At 34.5% G+C, this 20,139-nt stretch overlaps 4 protein-coding genes across 6 annotated transcripts; 1 reads left to right on the forward strand and 3 right to left on the reverse strand.

Moving 5' to 3' along the window:
* Positions 1 to 176: 176 nt before the first annotated feature.
* On the reverse strand, positions 177 to 5,587 carry LOC17879006. Its single transcript, XM_023778574.1, has 2 exons — positions 4,397 to 5,587; positions 177 to 4,262 (listed from the first exon to the last, which is right to left on the reverse strand). The coding sequence occupies exons 1-2, from the start codon at positions 5,585 to 5,587 to the stop codon at positions 177 to 179; spliced, it is 5,277 nt and encodes a 1,758-aa protein (XP_023634342.1).
* Positions 5,588 to 6,142: 555 nt separating this feature from the next.
* On the forward strand, positions 6,143 to 7,917 carry LOC17879525 (BTB/POZ domain-containing protein At5g41330). Of its 3 annotated transcripts, none has more exons than XR_002832835.1 (2): positions 6,143 to 7,695; positions 7,827 to 7,917. XR_002832835.1 is itself a non-coding variant. In XM_023778247.1 (1 exon), exon 1 carries the CDS (start codon positions 6,197 to 6,199, stop codon positions 7,580 to 7,582), a length of 1,386 nt encoding a protein of 461 aa, XP_023634015.1. In that variant the 5' UTR covers positions 6,143 to 6,196; the 3' UTR covers positions 7,583 to 7,751. The 3 variants fall into 3 exon arrangements, 1 of the variants encoding a protein (XP_023634015.1); XR_002832836.1 differs by having other exon boundaries at positions 6,143 to 7,671; positions 7,827 to 7,913; XM_023778247.1 differs by lacking the exon at positions 7,827 to 7,917 and having other exon boundaries at positions 6,143 to 7,751.
* On the reverse strand, positions 7,827 to 9,928 carry LOC17879986. Its single transcript, XM_006285179.2, has one exon. The coding sequence runs from the start codon at positions 9,382 to 9,384 to the stop codon at positions 7,831 to 7,833; it is 1,554 nt and encodes a 517-aa protein (XP_006285241.1). The 5' UTR covers positions 9,385 to 9,928; the 3' UTR covers positions 7,827 to 7,830.
* A 605-nt stretch (positions 9,929 to 10,533) lies between these two features.
* On the reverse strand, positions 10,534 to 14,646 carry LOC17880651 (transcription factor GLABRA 3). The gene is made up of 8 exons (XM_006283246.2): positions 14,468 to 14,646; positions 14,186 to 14,320; positions 13,479 to 13,760; positions 12,918 to 13,014; positions 12,737 to 12,808; positions 11,472 to 12,305; positions 10,950 to 11,384; positions 10,534 to 10,852 (listed from the first exon to the last, which is right to left on the reverse strand). Coding segments are annotated over exons 1-8 (1,929 nt in total). The 5' UTR covers positions 14,470 to 14,646; the 3' UTR covers positions 10,534 to 10,780.
* Between the last annotated feature and the right edge of the window lie 5,493 nt (positions 14,647 to 20,139).

A 20,139-nucleotide genomic window follows, 5' to 3' on the forward strand; every position in this document is an offset into this window, starting at 1 on the left:
ATATTTTACATGGGGATTTAAAAAAATATTATCTTACTACCTTATCGAATTTGGTCAATTTTTACACTGACCTGACTTGGGACCAGCAACATTTAATGATTTATAGTGTTTATTAATTTATAGTGTTTATAAGATTTACAATTTATCATCTTTTTTTTTTTTCGTCAAAATGTAAATTATATTAATGAATGAATGAAATCATAATACAACTGGTCAGTTAGCCATTGAGGCGAATGAAACGAATCAGAGTAAAAACTAACAGAAGAACAACCATACTTTGCCAACAAGTGAGCAGCATTATTACAAGATCTACGAGTAAATACAAATTGAATAGTATGAAATAAAGAAGCCCACATTGAGATATCATGTTGCACCCGATCAATAGCAATATCATAGAATTGATGATTTAGAATCTTATTCAAAACTTCACTATCGCCTTCAAAACAAATCTTCGTGATGCCTCTAATCCAACTTTGTTGCATTGCCGCCAAAAGAGCTTTCGCTTCTGCTTCCAAAGGGGAAATCGCATAGCCGAGAACAGAACTTCCCCATCCGTTCGAGCCTCCATTTTCGTCGCGAAGAATCCAACCACCTTTAACTTGGTGTGTATTATAATCAAAAGCCGCATCATAATTACACTTAATCATGTTAGTCGGAGGACGAGTCCATGAACTTTGTTGAATAGGTTGAGTGACTTGATGATTGTGAGAAGTATTATGACTGTAAGTTAACCATTCACGGACGTCCCCTTGTGCACGTAAGACAGAGTTTATCGGTATATCTTGAATGCCGTTAAAGATAAAATTATTCCTGGTTTTCCAAATATGCCAACGAACCCAAAATGGAAGTAATTTGGTCGCTTGAGGGATATTGTTATCAGATTGCATAGAAAATATTTGTTCAAGAACAAATTCAAAGGTTGAAGATGAGCAAAACTGAACATGACTAGGAATATGCGAACATTCCCAAATTGTAATGGCAGTAGGGCATTGGAAAAAAATATGTTCAATAGTCTCATCAGCTCGGAAACATCTCGGACAAATAGGATCCAAATTCATTCCACGAGAATTAAGACGAGTAATGGTAGGTAAAGCTTTTGTAAGAATTCGCCACAGAAAGTGTTTAATTTTTGGAATAACTTTCAATTTCCAAATTTGATTTTTTAACACTAAAGAACCAGAGGGAACCGAATGATTCGCAATCATTGTATGGGGTTCATGCATAATTAGCCAATAACCCGAACGAACAGAATATTCACCAGATTTATTGTAATGCCAAATTAATCTATCAGGAGTACTAGACCGGGGTAAATGCATTTGAAAAATATGATGGTGATCCAAGGGATGTACATAGTTAGAAATTTTATCATTATCCCAAAATCTATGGTTACCAATAGAAGAAATAAGATCCTTATAAAGAATAGGATCATTTGTCAATGTGCGTACTGGTTTAGGCGAATGGGTAATGGTAACATTGTCATTATGTACTCTAGCTGAGACCCCATCCCCTATAATAAATCTAGTACCCATCTTAACGATTTTAATCCCTTCTAAAATAGATGCCCAACCATAAGATTGATTTACACGTTTTTTGCCTTCCAAAATAGAATCATCACGAAAGTATCTTGCTTTCATTAAGCGAGCAAAAAGAGTATCTGGATGTTTATAAATTCTCCAAGCAAGCTTAGCCAAAAGAGCATCATTGAACTTTGATAGATCCTTAAAACCCAAACCACCTTCTTTTTTTGAAAATTGAAGACGCTTCCAAGCTATCCAAGGTATTCCCCTCTCAGAATTTCCTTTCTCCCACCAGAATCGTTGAAGTTCAGAATCTATATCCTTTATGATACTCGCCGGAATTTTGAAACAGGACATTGTATAAACTGGCATTGCGAGGGCAACAGACTTTAACATTATTTCTTTCCCAGCTGGAGAAAGTCTGGATGCACTCCATGATGCAGTTCGTTGTTTCACCTTTTCTAAAATATAGTTGAACATATCTTTCTTTTTGCGGCCAAATTGTTCTGGTAATCCGAGATATTTACCACCTCCACCATGATTTGGTATTTCTAAGATATTTTTTAGTCTATTTTGAAGTTGTCCATGTACTTTAGCACCAAAGGTTATTAATGATTTGGATGTATTAATTTTTTGGCCTGAGTAATATTCATAAACTTCAAAAGCTTCTTTAATAGCTTTACAATTTCGAGCATTAGCTTGGCAGAAAAACAAAGAATCATCTGCAAATTGTAGATGAGTGATGGCTGGGGCTCCATTACCAATCCGGACACCACGAATATCACCAGAAAGAACACGAGTTTTAATAAGATGACTCATAATATCCGCGCAAAGTATAAATAAATAGGGCGATAAAGGATCTCCTTGTCGAATTCCTCTTTCAGGAATAACCAGACCATGGGGTGAACCATTAATAAGAATAGAATAGCTTACAGAACGAACTGAAGCCATGATCCAATCAATCCATTTTTTTGAGAAACCAAACAATTGCATAGTAACCTCTAGAAAAGTCCACTCAACCCTATCATAAGCTTTTGTAACATCAGTTTTTATGGCCATGTAATTTTGGGAAACTCTCTTTCTTGACTTTAGGGCATGCATAACTTCATGAGCGATCATGACATTATCAGTTACTAAGCGTCCAGGAATAAAGGCAGCTTGTGTGTCCGAGACAATGGAATTTAAATGATTTTTGAGACGATTAACCAAACATTTTGAGATTATTTTGTATAAAACATTACACAGAGCTATAGGTCTATATTCAGATAGGGTTGAAGGATTATTAATTTTTGGTATCATGCAAATGTTAGTATGATTTATACCTGACTTCATATAGGAAGTTGCAAAAAAATCTTGAATCTCTTGGGTGACATCTGATCCTATGATATGCCAATAATGTTTATAAAACCTTGCTGTTAGTCCATCTGGTCCAGGAGCTCTGTCATCTCCAATGGCTGAAATGGCCTCAAAGATCTCCTCGTTTGTAAAATCTCTTGTTAAATCGGCATTAATTTCAGACGTAACCTTCGGGATAAAGTCACCGAAATCTATCGGAGAAACAGGATGATGACTTGACTTGTAAACCTCTGTAAAATAGTCCTGGGCATGGTTACCAATCTCTTGATCACCAACATGTACTACATTGGCCGAATCTTTTATTGTTGTAATGTAGTTTCTTGCATATCGTTTTTTTGTACATGCATGGAAGTAAGAAGTGTTTCGGTCACCCAGAGTCATCCAATTGTTCCGGCTTTTATTTTGCCAATAATACTCTTCATCTCTAAAAGCTTTGGTTAGTTCGCCCTGTAAATATGGAATCTCACGTCGATGACGCCAGTTCACACTCTCCATGGCTGTATTCAAAGCAGCTTGAAAGTGATCAATACGTTTAGCTGCATTCAAATTCGAATGATGTTTTTCTCTTGACATGGCTTTACGACAGTTTTCAATTTGATCACATATAGAATAGTAGTTTAGATTTTTGCAGGAATTCCATCCTTGTTCCACAATCTGATTAAAATTGTCAATATGTGTTAATCGTTTATCAAACCGAAAAAGTTTATGATGGCCATAAGTCCGAGGAGTAAAATTCGTGAGGACAGGTTTGTGATCTGAGCCGTTAAACTCCAAAAATTCAGCTTCTGCAGTAGGAAAGCAAGCTAACCATTCAGAATTGGTGACAACTCTGTCTAAACAACATTTCACTGTATAGTTCCTTCTCTCCCCAACCCAAGAAAATCTATCTCCTTTAGAACGAAGATCAGATAGATCACAAGAGGAGAATAAATTTCTGAATTGTCTAAATGTCCACTCTTCTCTCAAGGGCCCTCCAATTTTTTCATTATTACTTAAGATTTCATTAAAGTCTCCCATAATCATCCAAGGACCATGTCTTGTTCGATTAATATGATGAAGTTTATCCCACAAAACATGTCTCTGACTTGGAACAGGATGACCATACACACCAGACAAATAGAAACTTATATTATTAAAATCAATGTGAACATCAATGATTATTTCATCCTGATACAATCTGGATAAAGAGATAGAATTCATCCACATCATAGCTAAACCACCACTCCTTCCATGAGGGGGTTCAGTAATAACATTATCAAATCCTAAAACTGAAGCAAAATCACACACAACAGAAGAAGTATTTAGAGTTTCACACAGAAATAAAAGATGAGGTTTTAAAATACGACATAAACGTTTCAGACGAGATTGAGTCAGCGGCGAACATAGGCCCTGACAGTTCCAGGAGACAACTCTCATGGGGGGAACAATGGGAGTACCGGGCCTCCCGCGCCTCCGTGCATAGCTGGACCGCTACTGGATCCCATAGACTCCGTCTTCTCTTTCTTATGTATATGGCTCAGGACCGCCATATCCTCTTCTTCTTCACGACGCTGGTATAAGAATTCCATACTCTTCCTCTTCTTGCAGGTTGAAGCTGAAGCTGGAGAGAAGCAAACCTTTGTAGTCGAATCAGTCCAAGTGTGGTCTTCAAGGTGTTGTTCCTTTGCAAACTTAGTATGCAGAAAGCGCAATCTCTCTGCAGTTAACTCTGTGTCCTCAAATGCACTTGGAATGGAAGAGTCATCAGATTCTGTAATAATGAACTCTTGGTGCCTTCTGGAATTGTGAACCAATCTCAGTCCAGGAATAAGGTCAACAGGGTCAACAGTTTCCAGTGAAACTGTGTCATAATCAGCACCCTCCGGGAGATTAGCAGGTTCCATGGGGTTATACACATGCACATCATGATTATCAGCAGGGCCTTCCATGGCGAAATCTGGACCAGCAGGCTCATCTCCAGGGTTGAACTCATCTTCGACTGCATCATCATTGCCTGCATTCGGATTGTCTTCTGGTTCTCCATTGTCGTCATCGTCGAGAGGCTGATCTTCAAAAACCAATTCACATTCTTTTGCATCATGTTTCAATGAACCACAGCGAGAACAAAAGTTTCTGAGTCGCTCAAACCGAAATTTTAAAACCGTATTCTCATCAGCAGTAAATTGAAAGTTCCTTTGGAAACGAAGGGGCGTGTCGATACTCCAATTGACACAAACCCGAACAAACTCCACCCAATTGACATTCTCGTCAAAATCAACACTAACTACAGGACCCAAATTGTCTCCAATGTACTTAACCATCGCAATAGTGAGATACACGATTGGAATACCCTTGATTTGGATCCAAAAAGGAATAATCTTCATCTCCTCCTCACCAATGTTCGGGTACCAGCGATGAACAGATAACATCCATTCATTGAATGCCCAAGGCCCACGGCGAAGCACCAGGTTCATTGATTCCTCTGTTTTGAAGATGAACAGAACCTTGCCATTTCCCAGAATCCGACCTCTACACTCATTCATGAAACCCCAAATCTTCGGCATTTGATTCACAATAGCACGCAGGTTTTGCTTCTTTGGGTTAACCACCGAAACGATCAAAGAGAATCGATTCGCGTTTGCAGCGTTTCCACACAGAACCGATGGTAGAGGCACCGGTTCGTCATTGATTCCCAAATCCAGATTTTGTAACGACTTACGAACGTAATCACTCATTATGTTACAGTAGCAGAGATAGAATGGTAGGAAGAAAGTGAAGAAAGATGAAGAAAATCCGACAGGTATATATAAGTTTTTCCATAGCGGTTTCAGACGGTTACTCTTCGAAAAAGAAAGAGAAAAGAAACTGAAATCAGAAAACTGATTCAGAGAGAAACCGTCAGACCAGAAACTAACAAAACTACTGAATTCTGTCGGAAAAACACTCCTAAGCAGAGAAGGAGAAGACCAAATCGGAAGAAGAAAAAAATCGCCTAAAAAATCACCCTTCTCTCTCGAGAGAATCATTGAAAAAAATCCTTACAATTTATAACATAAATAAAGTAAATTTAATAAAGGAGAGAGAGTATATAATATAATATATATCAATAATAACTATTTTTATGTGAATATTCGGTTTTTTTTTTGTCTTATATTGTTCCCACTTTTATCATATTTTGAGAGTCTAATTACTAATAAGCTAAGTCTTAATGATAAGTATATAATATATGGTTTATTTGATGTACTTCATTTATTAATATGGTATATATATATTAAGATTTCTCTGTTTATCATCTTTTCCTCTGCAAAAAAACAAAGCGAAGGTCTTCTGATTTGCTCCTCCGTATGAATTTTCCGACGATCCCTCATGAATCGAACGTTGTCTCCATCAACGTCGGAGGCCGAATCTTCCAAACGACGAAACAAACCTTAACCTTAGCTGGCTCCGATTCTCTTCTATCTCGACTCGTCGTCACTGAGTCGACTCCTCCTTTCGTCGATCGAGATCCCGATTTGTTCTCCGTTTTACTCTATATCCTCCGTACAGGGAACCTACCCGCGAGATCATCACGCTCCTTCGATGTTCGAGATCTCATCGATGAATCTAGATACTACGGGATTGAGTCTTTCTTAATCGATTCTCTCTCGAATTCGTCGCAGTTCGAGCCGTTCGATCTCCGTAGATCTAGGATTCTTCAATTGAACGGTCGAGATTCTCCGTCGACGATTTCGCCGACGGTTAACGGCGGAGGTCTACACGTCACGCACGGTAGCAAAATCACTTCCTTCGATTGGTCGTTGAGGCAAAAATCGACTGTGTTGACGAATTTCTCCGCCGTGGATTCTCTTCTTGAGATCTCTCCGGGAGTTTTAGCTGCCGGAGCCACCGATTTCCAAGGTTTGCAAATCATCGATATTGAAAACGGTGGATTCGTCCGTACGACTTTGAATTGGGAAAACGTGACTAGGTCTAGCTCTACGGTTCAAGCCATAGGTTCTTCCTCTGAGTTTCTGTTCACTAGCTTTGAATCTAGCAGAAGGAACTCGAATTCGATTATGGTGTATGATCTTTCTACGTTGATGCCTGTGTCTGAGATTGATCATTGTGATATCTATGGCCCTGATATTGGTTCTGCGATTCCATCGACTAAGTTGAGGTGGATTGAGAGTTGTAATTTGTTGATGGTTTCTGGTTCTCATACTAGTCCATCTGGTGTGAATGGCCACATTAGGTTTTGGGATGTTAGATCAAGGAATATGGTTTGGGAAATTAAGGAGACACAAGATTGTTTCTCTGATGTTACTGTCTCGGATAATCTCTCAGCAGTTTTCAAGGTCGGTGTGGCTTCAGGAGAAGTTTTCTACGCTGATCTCAGGAGGTTAGGAGATAAGAATCCATGGGTTTGTCTTGGGGAAGAGAAGAAGAGAAGCTTGAATGAGAGAAGAGAAGGAGTTGGGTGTAAGATTGAGAGCTATGGAAATCATGTGTTTTGTAGTAAAGGAAGTGGGATCGAGCTTTGGTCTGAAGTGATCACGGGTTTGGTAGGGAATGCAAGCCGGGATGTTCCAGAAGGGAGGGTTTTTAGGAAGAATTCATTCGAGAAATTAGCGGATTCAGGAGAAAACAAGATAACCGGATTGGCGTTTGGAGGAAATAGAATGTTTGTGACCCGAAAGGATCATCAGTCTATTGAGGTTTGGCAAAGTCCTAGTCGTGGAATATCGATCTAATGAGCAAGTACCAAGCTCTGGTTCCAGTGATCACTAGTTGGTTAGAATTGAATCCAACCAAAACTAGTTAGCGACTTACAACCAAAACGGTTTGTTACAGAAGACACATCTATGTGAGGACAAATACATTATTATTTTATTTGATGACAATCTGGTTTTTCAATCTATATTTTTTACTGCTCAAAATTTCAATCTAATCAAGGAACAAATTGATCATTCATTGTTGATGTTGTCTCTGGAACAGGTCTTTATCTACCAGAGCTAGTTCTGTAGTCAGAGAGGCCGTTAGTATAGTCTCCAACTTCGGTTTCGGGAACTCTGTTACCAGAATATCTTATGGCTCCACCTGCCATTCTCAGACCTTCGAGCATATTGTTGTCATCTCTCTGCTGTGACGAAGTCACAGAATTCAGTTGTTGTGGAAAATTATAACCGCCGGATAACAGATTAGGCTGGAAAGCTGCTGGATAACCAGAAAAGTAGCCATTGTTGTGAAACAGAGAATTCTCAAATTCTTGTACTCCTGTGACTCCTGTCTGAAATTCTGAAAGATCAGGAGTCTGAACTACTGGTTGTCTCAGTTCAAAGTTGGCGTTACTTACTAATGGACTGATCCCTTGGCTTGAAAAAGGAAACAATGAAGAAGGTACTGGAAAACTTGGCAACAACGATTGTGAAGACAGTTTTGGAAACAACGAAGAAGATACCGGAAAACTCTGCAATGATGATGATGAAGAAAGTTGTGACGCAAAGGGTGTCCCAAAGTTATGATCTTTCTGCGTTTCTGGTTCTGTTCTCTCCACTGTTGATGACCTGTTCTTGTTGGTGTTAGCTTCACTTGTCTTCTTTTGTTTCTTACTCAGATTTGGAGCTTGAATGGCCAAAACAATGCTCTTCTGACTCTTCATGGTCTCGTTTTTCGAATTCTCCATCTCTGTTTGCATAACAAGCGCTCCTTGATCTTCTTGTAGTTGTGGAAAGTAATTTCTTCCTAAACCACCTTGACCGCCCTTAAGAAACCTATCCAACAGTCCAGCATTAGAATCACAGTGTCCACCCTTTTGCGCTATCTCTAAAGTTTTCGCTTTAGGAGTGTTCATCCCTTGACCGCCCACTACAAACCTATCCAATGGTCTAGCAATACGTTCAAGATTTCGACCGCTTGGATCAATCTCTGAAATTTTCTCGTCAGGTGTGTTCATCGCGTGACTGCTCTCCCTCGGGTTGCTCTGCTTTTCACTCTCCTTCGCCTCTTCTTCCTTCTTTTTCATCTTCTCCTCCTCTTCCTTTTTTTTTTTCGTCATCCTCTTCTTCACTGGTCTCTGTGCTCCTACCGCAGCAACCCCTCCCTTCTTCAAAGGCGGCCGAGATGCAACATTTTCAACCGATGCTCCATACAATTCAGTCTTCATCCAATCCATTAAACGCTCTCGAGAAGCTGTAAGATCGTCAAGCAATGTCTCCATAAAGATTCCAACATCATCCATCCCCGTTCCTAAACCTTCTTTCTTCTTCGTCTCCTCTGCAGAAACAATTTTTGGTTTCCTTCTTCGTACTTGCTTAGCTTTCTCAGGTTTACTCTCATCTTTCTTGCTTCTCCTCTTCCGGGTTTTCACGGGTTCGTCTCTAGTCACTGGTTTTGGTCCATTATCGATCTGACTCGAATCAAGAAGAACATTTGGATTATGAATAATAGGATCCTGGGTAGAGTTTGAATCTGGATCATCGCTTGAAGAATCTTCAAAGTCGTTCTCTTTCCTTCTGAAATCCCATTTCTCTCTGAATTTTGGCTCATCTCCCATTCTTGACGATTGCTACGTTCTTTCAAACTTATTCAGACAGCTGCAAGTATAAAAAATCCAACCAGGACAAATTATAAACAACACAAAGTCTGTTGCTGTAGTGGATCGAAAAGGACTACAAGATCATATGCAAACCGAAGATACAAGGGTTAATGTTTTCAAAATGGTGTTAAAGGAAAAGACAGTAGATGAGTCGGGCACCTAGTGTCAAAAAAGAGAAGAAGGTATAGACAATAGATATAAGAATAAGATGTCAAGAAATATATAAACATGTTAAAGTGCAAGTTCTAACCGGAGAGAAGAATCTTCAGGCCAGAAGCAGCTTCACCATCTATCTCTCTCTTTTTCTGATCTCTCTCACTTTTGTATGTACACTAACACAGACGTATCTTTGAATTTATGTTTTCGGTTTTGCAGTTCAAAAGGAAAGAAGTTATGTTTTTGTCTGAAAAAATATTGGCTATAAGAGGTATGTATATTATTTGCTATGTGATGTATATTTTTTTCAATGAAAAAAAATAATTGTAGTCATTACTATTTTGGTTCCAACTTCTTAAATAATAATATTTTGATTTTTTTAATTTAGATTTCTTTCTTAATAAACATTTAAAAAAAAATACAGTTTACACAAACTACAAAGTAAATATGGGTTGGACGAATAAGATTTGACTTCTTTTGCTATTTAAGTAATTTTTTTTGTTAGTATAAATAATTCAAATGATAAGATATATTGATGTTCCTATATATATTTTTTAAGTAACAAAGGTTGGTCCTTATTTCATTAAAAAGACATGATTAGATAGGTAAATTAAAATAAAATTAGAAAGTAATTTGGTCAACGCGTTTATAATTTGTGAAAGTAAGATATTGCAGCATTTATTTTTTGTTGATTTTCCACTGTTATTCAATGGAATCAATTTAGTATGGAAATTAATCTTGGTTATTCTTATCATAAACTTTATGTTGTAAGAATCTTCACATTTAGTATGGAGATAACTTTATGTTTCGTGTGAAAGCTTTTTACCACTAATTTCATTTTCACATTTATGTTTGTTTTCTCCACTTCACATTATAATCTTGTGCTTAGAAAAACTAAAAATATCATAAGAATATTCAAAATGAGATTAACTACAAAAATAGCTTTTTAAATTATCTAAACTAGCTACTACTATTTTTTTTAATTCATCCGTTAACTAAAATAATCTACCCTCAAACAAAATACTCGTACGCTTTTGTTCTTTTTTTTTTTTCCTCTTCACCTACGACGTTAAGCAACAACACAAAATAACCAAGGTCTTTATACGAATTCCTAAAACCCGGTTAATTAGATTAATACCAAACACTAGAGAACCAAACCGGGGAACTTTAATTTTCTAATTCAAACCAACTAGAGTCTTCAACAGATCCATGCAACCCTTTGAAGTGCCTCTTTGATCATTCCTGGTGTCGCTATTTTTGACCCCTTGTGCTGAAACCAACACATTTCACAATATGTCAAATTCATGTTAATTAACCAAATCCCGGTTAAGCAATAATTAATTAGGTTAGAGTGTATATATATATACCTTGCAATTGACGGTTAAGCAGAGTAAACCGTCTCCGGTCGAGGATTGAACCGAATGAGAATCCAAGTTGAGATCACTTATCACATCCATAATCTCAAGCAACACACCTTCTCTCCAAGCACATCTAAGCTCAATGACCACCTCATTACCAAACGAACCGATCCTTAAGTTATCGGTCAAACCGGTAAAACCAGTATCTGCTGGCTCGGCTTCACCAACATTGTTAACCGAAACCTTCTTCCCATTTCCGGTTTCATGGTTTGTGCAATTAGCTGATGTTCTTTCTCCTGCATCGCATGGTTTCTTCCTCTTCATCGTCATCGTCCCACGGGTATCTGTATCCGTTGATTCTTTGCAAGATTCTAGTTCTTGAACCCGCCTCTCGAGTTCTTGAAGGTACTCTATTGTATCGTCAAGAATCGATACTTTGTCGATCTATCGAAAATGTTAGACCTTAAGATTAGTTTCCTCGCGATGTACATGAAAATGAACTTTTAAAGATTCATTTAGATATATATATACCTTGTTGACTGAAGGAATGATTGATCTCAAGATCATGAACCGTTCGTTCAGTTTCTCGCGCCGTTTCTTCTCTAAAACTGCGTGGTTTGCGTTATCATCTCTGGCCTCTGGTGAGTCCAACAATAACTTCTCTTTCTGGTGCACTCGTGGAACCTCGAAAATAATCTTCTTTAACATTGCTTGTGATGGTGCTGTGACCGTGGCGGTTCCTGATGATGATGAAGACGATTTCTTCCACCTCGTGAAGCTTGACTGCTTATCGCAGTTTCGAAACTGCGGTCCGAGAATTAACTGATGGTTGGTCTTAAAAATCGTTGAGATCACACTCTGGTAATGAACGTCGTCTGATTTTGGATCGAATGATAATGTCTTAACATTCCTCTGCTGCTCTTGAATTTGCCCTAGTCTTTGAACCCTACCCTTTCTTGCGCCGTAAGAAACCCGTCCTCCCGCTCCTTCAACAAACGTTTGAGAGACGCAATCGCTAGAATTCAGCGACTGGTGAACGCAGTTACTAAGCTCGTCGTCCATGAGCTGCCAGCTTTGCACCTGAGAAGCTCCTCCGGTGATTCTCTCGGTCATAAACGAATCATGATCTTCTGCTACTTGTTCGTATTCCGGATCGAACCCGTTGGTAGTTCTGCTCGGAGAAGCCGCCGGGAAAGGCTCCGTACCGAACATAGGCGCGTAAATCTCGTCGCCTAGAATATGTTGCTGATCAAGAACGTTGTCGATGTGATAATCAGATCTTGTTGGTAATATTGTAGCGTAAGGATCAGGGGCTTCTAGGAATGATGTCTTGACGCATTGTATTACGTTCATGTCTTCTGATATCTACCAATGAAACACATCAAGAAAATTCACACATAGGATTAATTTTGATTGAATAGTTGATACTAGAAAGTAGAAAACCCATATGATGATATTATACATAAAAAGATAGAATTATTAAATAAAGTTTTTTTCCTACTTCATAAACCATATAAACTAAAATAATATTAATGACTTGACGAAAAAACGAAAATATAGGAAGAAAACAAAAATCAATGATTTATATTGGGGAGAAAATTCCAATGATTGGAAAAGTCCACACATCATAAATCAAAACTTGGAAATATGTATACTGGGGCTACCAAAATGTTAAATCAAGTGTTTTTTGATGTATTATTCGACAGACTAATGGTTAATTATAACTTGAAAATATTAAAATACTTTGTGGTAATTTATAAACATTCAGAGGCAGAAAAACATAAATATGGGCTTACATGTTCGGTGGTACCAATCTCAACGACTCCTCCAAGAAAAGGGAAGCAAACCACTGTTTTAACCGAAGCACTCTAAACAAAACACACACACATAATTAACAAAATGTACGATTTTTAGCATTTTTCACTCATCAGAAGTTAAGTAACAAAGGTGCATTAATAATACTAAAGGGCCACTTACTTTTGCCAGAAGGGATCGGCTAAAGACTTTACTATCCGCCGTATGTGCGTTGCACAACCATATCGGTTCACCGTTCGCAAACGTCCGTCCAGGCATTCTACCCCAAAAAAAAAAAAAACTATTAGTCTTTAAAAAAACGTAAATGAATATTAGGTTTTTCATAATTTTTCTTAAATTTTTTTCATAAACCATCAAAACAATACAAATTTATACATTAATTTTGACAGTAACAAAAATTAAACCGAATAAATCAAAAGTTATTAGATATATGAAACATATTTTTTTATTTAAAACTAATCATGTTTTAGCTTTTGTTTTTCTTAAACTGACCAAATCCCAACATTACAATTTTAAACGAAACTGAAACTAAAATAGTGGTTCCTGCAAAACCCTGAAAATCCAACAAACCTAAAACTGAACCATAAAAGTCGAAATACCTGGACCTACGAGTATTAAAAGTGTGTTTTGTCTTTATCTTTAAAACTGGCACAAGATCAAATCCGAACACGACACATAATCAATGTCCAATATATATTGCAGATTAGGAAAAGACGAGTTTACCCTTCACCGATGTTGAAGACGAAAGACATACAAACCAAGAAGTACCACTCGGTGTCGGCTAGATCTTCCGGCGAGAGTGCGGCGGCTGAAGCTCTTCTAGTTACCTGAGATCCAGCGGCTGCGCCGGAAGAAGAAGATTCAGCTACAGAGAGCGACTCGTAAAGCTCGCTAAGCTGCTCGCTCCTCCTTAAGCCTAGCTGATCAGCTTTGATCTCCGAAGCTTGAATCGTCTTTCTCGTTTTTATATCTCCATTGTAATATCCATCTCCCCATTCTAATACTCTTTTGATTCAACACAAAACAAACCAGAACATAAACAAATCATCAGGAACAAGACAGAACATTTCTTGAACTAATCAAGAACTTCATCAAAAAGAGAAAAATAAAATGAAAACCAGTATTGAATCTTTATTAAAGAACCAATGTTGAAGAATTAAACCAACAAATTTTTTAGAATGGATCAGGAAGAAAAAGAAAAGAAAGAAAAAAACAGAACATTTTCTTGAACTAATCAAGAACTTCATAAAGAATTTATCAAGAAAAGAACTTGATAAAGAGAAAAATGAAAATAAAACCACTATTGAATCTTTATAAAAAGAAAGAACCAGTGTTGAATTAAACACATAAGTGTTTGTCTGATTTTTCATCAAAATATGTTTTAAAATCTCAAGATTCTGGTTTTCGAAGAATATGATTATGAAACTTACCCAGACTGAGAAGCAGAGACAGACCAAAAGATACCGTAACTCCATTGAATACTTCTAACTGAAATTGCGAGCTGTTTCTTGAGATTCTCTGGCACACTTGTTCTGTTTTGTCCGGTAGCCATTGTTTCTTCATCCCTAGATCCCGAAAAGAGAGAAGAAAAAGAAAACAAAAAATTAACTCAAAGACTTTTTGTTTTGTCCTGATTTAGAAATAAACAATATACTTTGTGTTAAAGCTATATCCCAAAAAAGAAAGAAAAGGAAAAATATGCAACTCTTTACATTTTCTTTGAAGTATCAGAGAGATGTTAAGGTTTTTGTGTTTGTCATTTACAGGAGATGAAACAGTTTCCGTTTTCGCCGGCAAAAGACAACAAACACAGAAATGTTTTTGAGGTTTTCTTTTTTCTTTGGTCACTCCATACTTTTTTTTTTCTCTCTTCCTCTTATAATAATATTGTTTTGAAAATATTAGTTTTGTTGTTGTTTGAGCTTTGAACTCGAAAGACTAGAAGAACTGTCTATGAATCCTTTCTTTTTTCCTTTTAATATCGTTACGATCGACGGTATCAGCTTAGTTGTGTACAGAACAAAACACAGACATTTATGACCAAGAAAAGAAAAGTATATATATTTTTAATGATTTATGAGAAAAAAGGAAACAAAAGTAGAGGAAAAAAAATAGCAAAACGGTGAGTATTGTCGATCTTGAAGTTGATTGATTGTTCCTCTTTTTATCTTGAAGTTGATTTGATTAGTTTCTCTTTTTGGAAAAATACATTTTGTTATAGAAAGTAATTGTTGGGGTCATTTTTTAGAAAATGTCCTAGCTATATATACCTACTCGTTACCCTTGCAAAACATCTCAAACAATCTACCAAATGAAATAAGCATTTACGGCCAAGTTCGAGGAGACATATATTATACAAATAGGTTTTGATGTTGTATATATGAAAACGACTGTTCTCTCTACTCTTCCATATATCAAAACATGTTTTGAGTAATGTTCTCAAACTATCTTTGTCGAAAAAAGAAATTGTTTTCTTGACTTTATATATCTTTGAACCAATGTTGTTGACAAGAATGGGCATGTGATCGATCTGAGCATACCATCTCAATGTAATTTATCATTGTATGATTATTTTTTATATTTAATATGTATATTACTCACAACATTATTTAGTAACCGGAGGCATATAAAATTCGGATATTCCAAAATAGTCAATCATAAAATAAAATAAAGATGTTGCCGATTTTTATGAATTACTAGGATATACCCCGTGGTATACCACGGGTCCATAACTTGATATATTTGTTTGGTTGATCATTTTCGTAGTTTGTATATATATTCTAGTTTTATAAAGGTGTATTTTATTTTAATTTTATATAATGTTTTGAATTTATATTATAAGTAGATTCATAGATATATATGGTCAACCCGCGATATACCGCGAGACAATTTTGTTGTAAATAAAATTTTTTATTTTAACTTAACCCGTAAAAGATTTTAAATATAGACAATCCGTAATAAAAAATATAATCATATTTATGTATACTCAAACCCGTTCAATCATATCTACGTACAATTTTGTTATATTTTTAGAGTTCAAATATTAATGATACTTTAAAATTTTGTAGAGTTCAATTTTTTAATATTTTAAATATTCTATAAAACTTAAATTAAATATTATAATTTTCAGCTTTTAAAAGTTTTAATATTTAGAATACTTTCAAATTTAAAAAATTAAAATAAAATTTATAATATTTTGAAACCTTTTAAAAATTTTATTTCTCTTAAATAAGGAACCATATTAAACTGAATAAAATTTTTAATTTGGATACCTGAGAAATCAAAGTCATGTTCATTTGTAGTGGTGAACATATTAGTCGTATTTATAATGGTTTGAACTATAATCTAAAATTTTATACTTTATGTAGACGTTGTACATATATTTTTTCCTTTATCGATTGAGTTATATATATGCGTCCGTTTTCTAAAATTTAAATTGCAAAATGTGTGGAAATTTTTTTGTATTTTTATTATAAATTTATTTTATGTAATAATATAAATTAAAAACAAATAAGATTATATAAATATATTGGAGAGAGATTCGATTTATTAAAGAGAGAGTTTTTTTTTTGTAAACGATTAAAGAGAGAGTTTAGGAAAAAAATTTGATGTAATAAATATTTGTTTCTATTTTTGCGATTTGCTTGTGAGTTAATTACAAAATTTACTTTTAAGTTTTGTTATTTATTCAAATGGCAAGGGTTTGATTATGTAAATAATACAAAATAAAAGGTTATAATCCAAATTAGATTTTAGTACAAAATATACTTCAAAAATGTTAAAATAGATAAAGTGTTCAGTAATAATTCATAAAGTGTTGGATATATAGTACTAATAATAGATATGGCAAAGCAAAGCAAACCACAAACAGAGTTTTCTACTACTGTTTAAGTGATCGAACATTAATTTGTGTCTCGATTACTAAATGCATACAGTTTGTTATTGTCGGTGAGTAACATATATTGTGTTATAAATTGTTTTTCCAAAACGAGCGCAGAGTATCATCATCATCACCATCATATCATCATGTCTTAAGTCAGAACATATGATTAGCAAATTACACAATACAGTAGTCGAATCAAACTACTACTATTTTTACTCAGTGACGACAAAGCAAACGCTAATCAGTAACTATTGTTACTATGATTCTAAAATAAATTTAGTCACAAAAATAGAAATTTGAGGAAAGAAAAAAAAAAACTAAAACTGGGAAACACAAAGAAAGACACGAAATTAATGTTTTGCCTCGAGGAGTTCCCCCGATACAGACAGACAATCTTAATTTTTGAAATCACATCTTTAAAATCTGTTAACATTTTATTATATTTGTTTAATATAATGACATTTTTCTATGGTGATTCTCCCTAGTCCATATAGTCATAAAACCCTGCTAATGCTATAGTAATATTTTTTTGAATTTCTTTTGTATTATAGCCAAAAATTCAAAAGATTTATGCAACTATTTTTCTTTTTCTTTTTTAAGTTAATAAATCACTGTTAATGGACCATTATATATTAGTTTTCTTTCCTGACATCTAGAAAAGAGAGAGACGTTGACGTCAAAAACATTGAAATATATATAGTATATATATCTACACGTTTGGTTCCCTACAAAATCAAAATCTTTTTTTTTTGGGTTTAATTTTGGTGGAAACAAAATCAAAAACTTTAAAACATTGGTAGTTTGGTGTTGTTGATCGTAGGTTTTGGTAAATTATAGTCGGTTGTGTAGATTGTTTGAGGAAAATATCAAGAGATCTTTTAATTAGCATTAAAATTGGAACTGATCTAATATATTTTAGTTGGTTGACAAATTATAAGTTCCACAAAAAAAAGATGGCAGATTACACTGATAGTAGAATTTAGAAGTATGTTATCATCATACTATTTATAAATGTTACTCCATCTGTTTCAAAATATACAATGATTTGGACAATTAATAGATTATCAAAAAAAAAGAAAAAAAAGTCTATGCATAACAGTTTCTAGAGCAGTGGTTTAGTGCATATCAAGTTATTGCTTAGTGTTTTACCATTTGTGAATATGTACACGAAAAATATAACTTTCAAGTCTCATTCAAATTTGTTGATGAGGTAATTTTGAAAATACTAATTAATATATAAATACAGTATATATATATTATTGTGACATAGACGGCACGATGAAACAAACCTACATAAACATGGCCACTAAAATCATAAATTCATGGGCATATACGAGAAGATGAGATTGAATGCTAGCTAGCTATAGATTGTGTAGCTGACAGTGGAAGCATGACACTGATTTGCAAAAGTAACTGGTCTATATATATCCATCTCTTTTTATGTTAGGATTCAACTATTGTTCAATGAATCTTCTACTCGTCTAGGCTTCTACACGTAAGGACTAAACCCCATTCGGTTTCGATCTTCTTACCACAAATGGTCACAAAGTTGAACAACGAAAATAAACAAAACAAAATTTAGTTGTTTGATTATGATATTTTATATGCAAATACTTTTCTATCGTTTTTAATAATGAATTATTGAAGAAAGAAGAGACAAAATATAGACAATATATACTTAAATAGTAATACAAAAATATCACCTATAAATATCTATTATTTAAAGGTTTTAAATTAGTATAAGATTCACCTTGAACATCCGATTAACGAATTTGGAACTTACTATTTAGTAACCTCTCTATATCCTCATGGTTGTAAAGTTGTTGTAACACATGTAAACCTATGTGGGTTAGTGGTTCCATTGAATTGGATCATTATCTTTCAAAATGAAAGTCCAAGGTCATTGGACCAATGAAGAAATTAAACAGTATAAGTTTATCTGAACCAAATCAAGTAAATAACGATAGAAATTTTCATTGAGTCGAAGTAATCTTTGTCAGTGGAAGTCAAACAATGTAAGTGATTTTATTTTTTGTTTTGTTTATGAGTTGATTCAAAGATCATGGCGGATATTAAGAGGTAGAGAATCACATGAATTTAGATGGGAGTTCAAAAAATTATATAACTACATTACTTGATTAGTATAATTTTATATTGGTTTGATGAGACAATTAATAAAGAAGAAACCAAGAGTCATTATTGCCACTACTGACTATGTTAATTAAACCCTCAACTATACATAAGATGAACTTGTCATTACCCTAAATTGTCATTAATACTTGTTGCGTCTCCATGAGAATCATAATGAACTTTAGACCTTGTTTATTTAATTTTATTATTAAGCCCGTATCATCTTTTGTTTTATCCTGCTTTTTTAGCATTATTTGACTTAGACTCTAGTATTAAACTAAACTGAAATTTAGTTACCTATGTTTATCTACCATTTGCACCTATTTCAGTACTTTACTTTATACAATTTTTTTATAAATACAATCCTTACAATCTTTTTATAAATACAATCTTCGTATATGTATCTTCTCTCCGCATCGTTTATTTTTCTCCTTTCTTAGCAATCATGTTGGGAAGATCGAACCTCTTTTTTCTATTTTTTTTTTTTCGTTTAACAGATAACAGTTAACAACTTCAAAATACTGTCACAATTTAAAACCAAAAAAAAGTAGCGGCCAGTTGAACAACTTGACTAACTTTTAATTGATCTGTGTTTAATTAACCAATGTTTTAAGATACGTACTTTTTGGCCAGTTTCAGCTCGTGATATGTAATTTTTCTTTCTCTTTATGACGGTTTATCAATCAACTCAGTTTTTGACAGAAAAAGAAAGAAAAGAAAAAAAAAACATGACAATATAATCACATTCTTGTAACAAACACATGCATACAAATAAAAATTAAGCTAATAATATACTTCTCGCTTTAATCTATTTGGTTTTTGAATGGTGTAATAACATGTAAAAAACACGTAACATGCAAATCATTGTTATTGGTATAACTAATTTATGATCATAAACATATAAATAATAATAGTATTAAAATGACATATGTACTGGAATTTTATGTTTCTGTAAGAACCTAACACGTAAAAATAATCTTGTTATAAATAAATTTAATTATATATAGTCCTCTATGTATCATATTAAGGGGCTAATTAAAGTCGCAGTCATTTAAGTTTTTAAATTTCACAACCATAAAAATGGTAACCAATAATCCCCTATAAGTGATGGTAATTTTTTATGCAACTGTTGTATGTTTACAATTTTTTTTTTTTGCTTAATGTTTGTGACCATTTGTATACTGCATATTTTTGAATCATTGATTAAATTATCTTTAAATAATAAATTAGTTTTTAATTTTCAAAAAAGAAAAAATAGAAATACTTGTGTGTAATATAAAATAATATATCTTTTATTTTGATACAAAAGGAGTAAACAATGGTAAGATGATAAATAACTAATTATTTAACTCAATGACATGCATTAGTCAA

This window comes from Capsella rubella, unplaced genomic scaffold (assembly GCF_000375325.1).
Source record: "Capsella rubella cultivar Monte Gargano unplaced genomic scaffold, Caprub1_0 scaffold_7, whole genome shotgun sequence".
In the NCBI taxonomy this organism is placed as follows: Eukaryota; Viridiplantae; Streptophyta; class Magnoliopsida; order Brassicales; family Brassicaceae; genus Capsella; species Capsella rubella.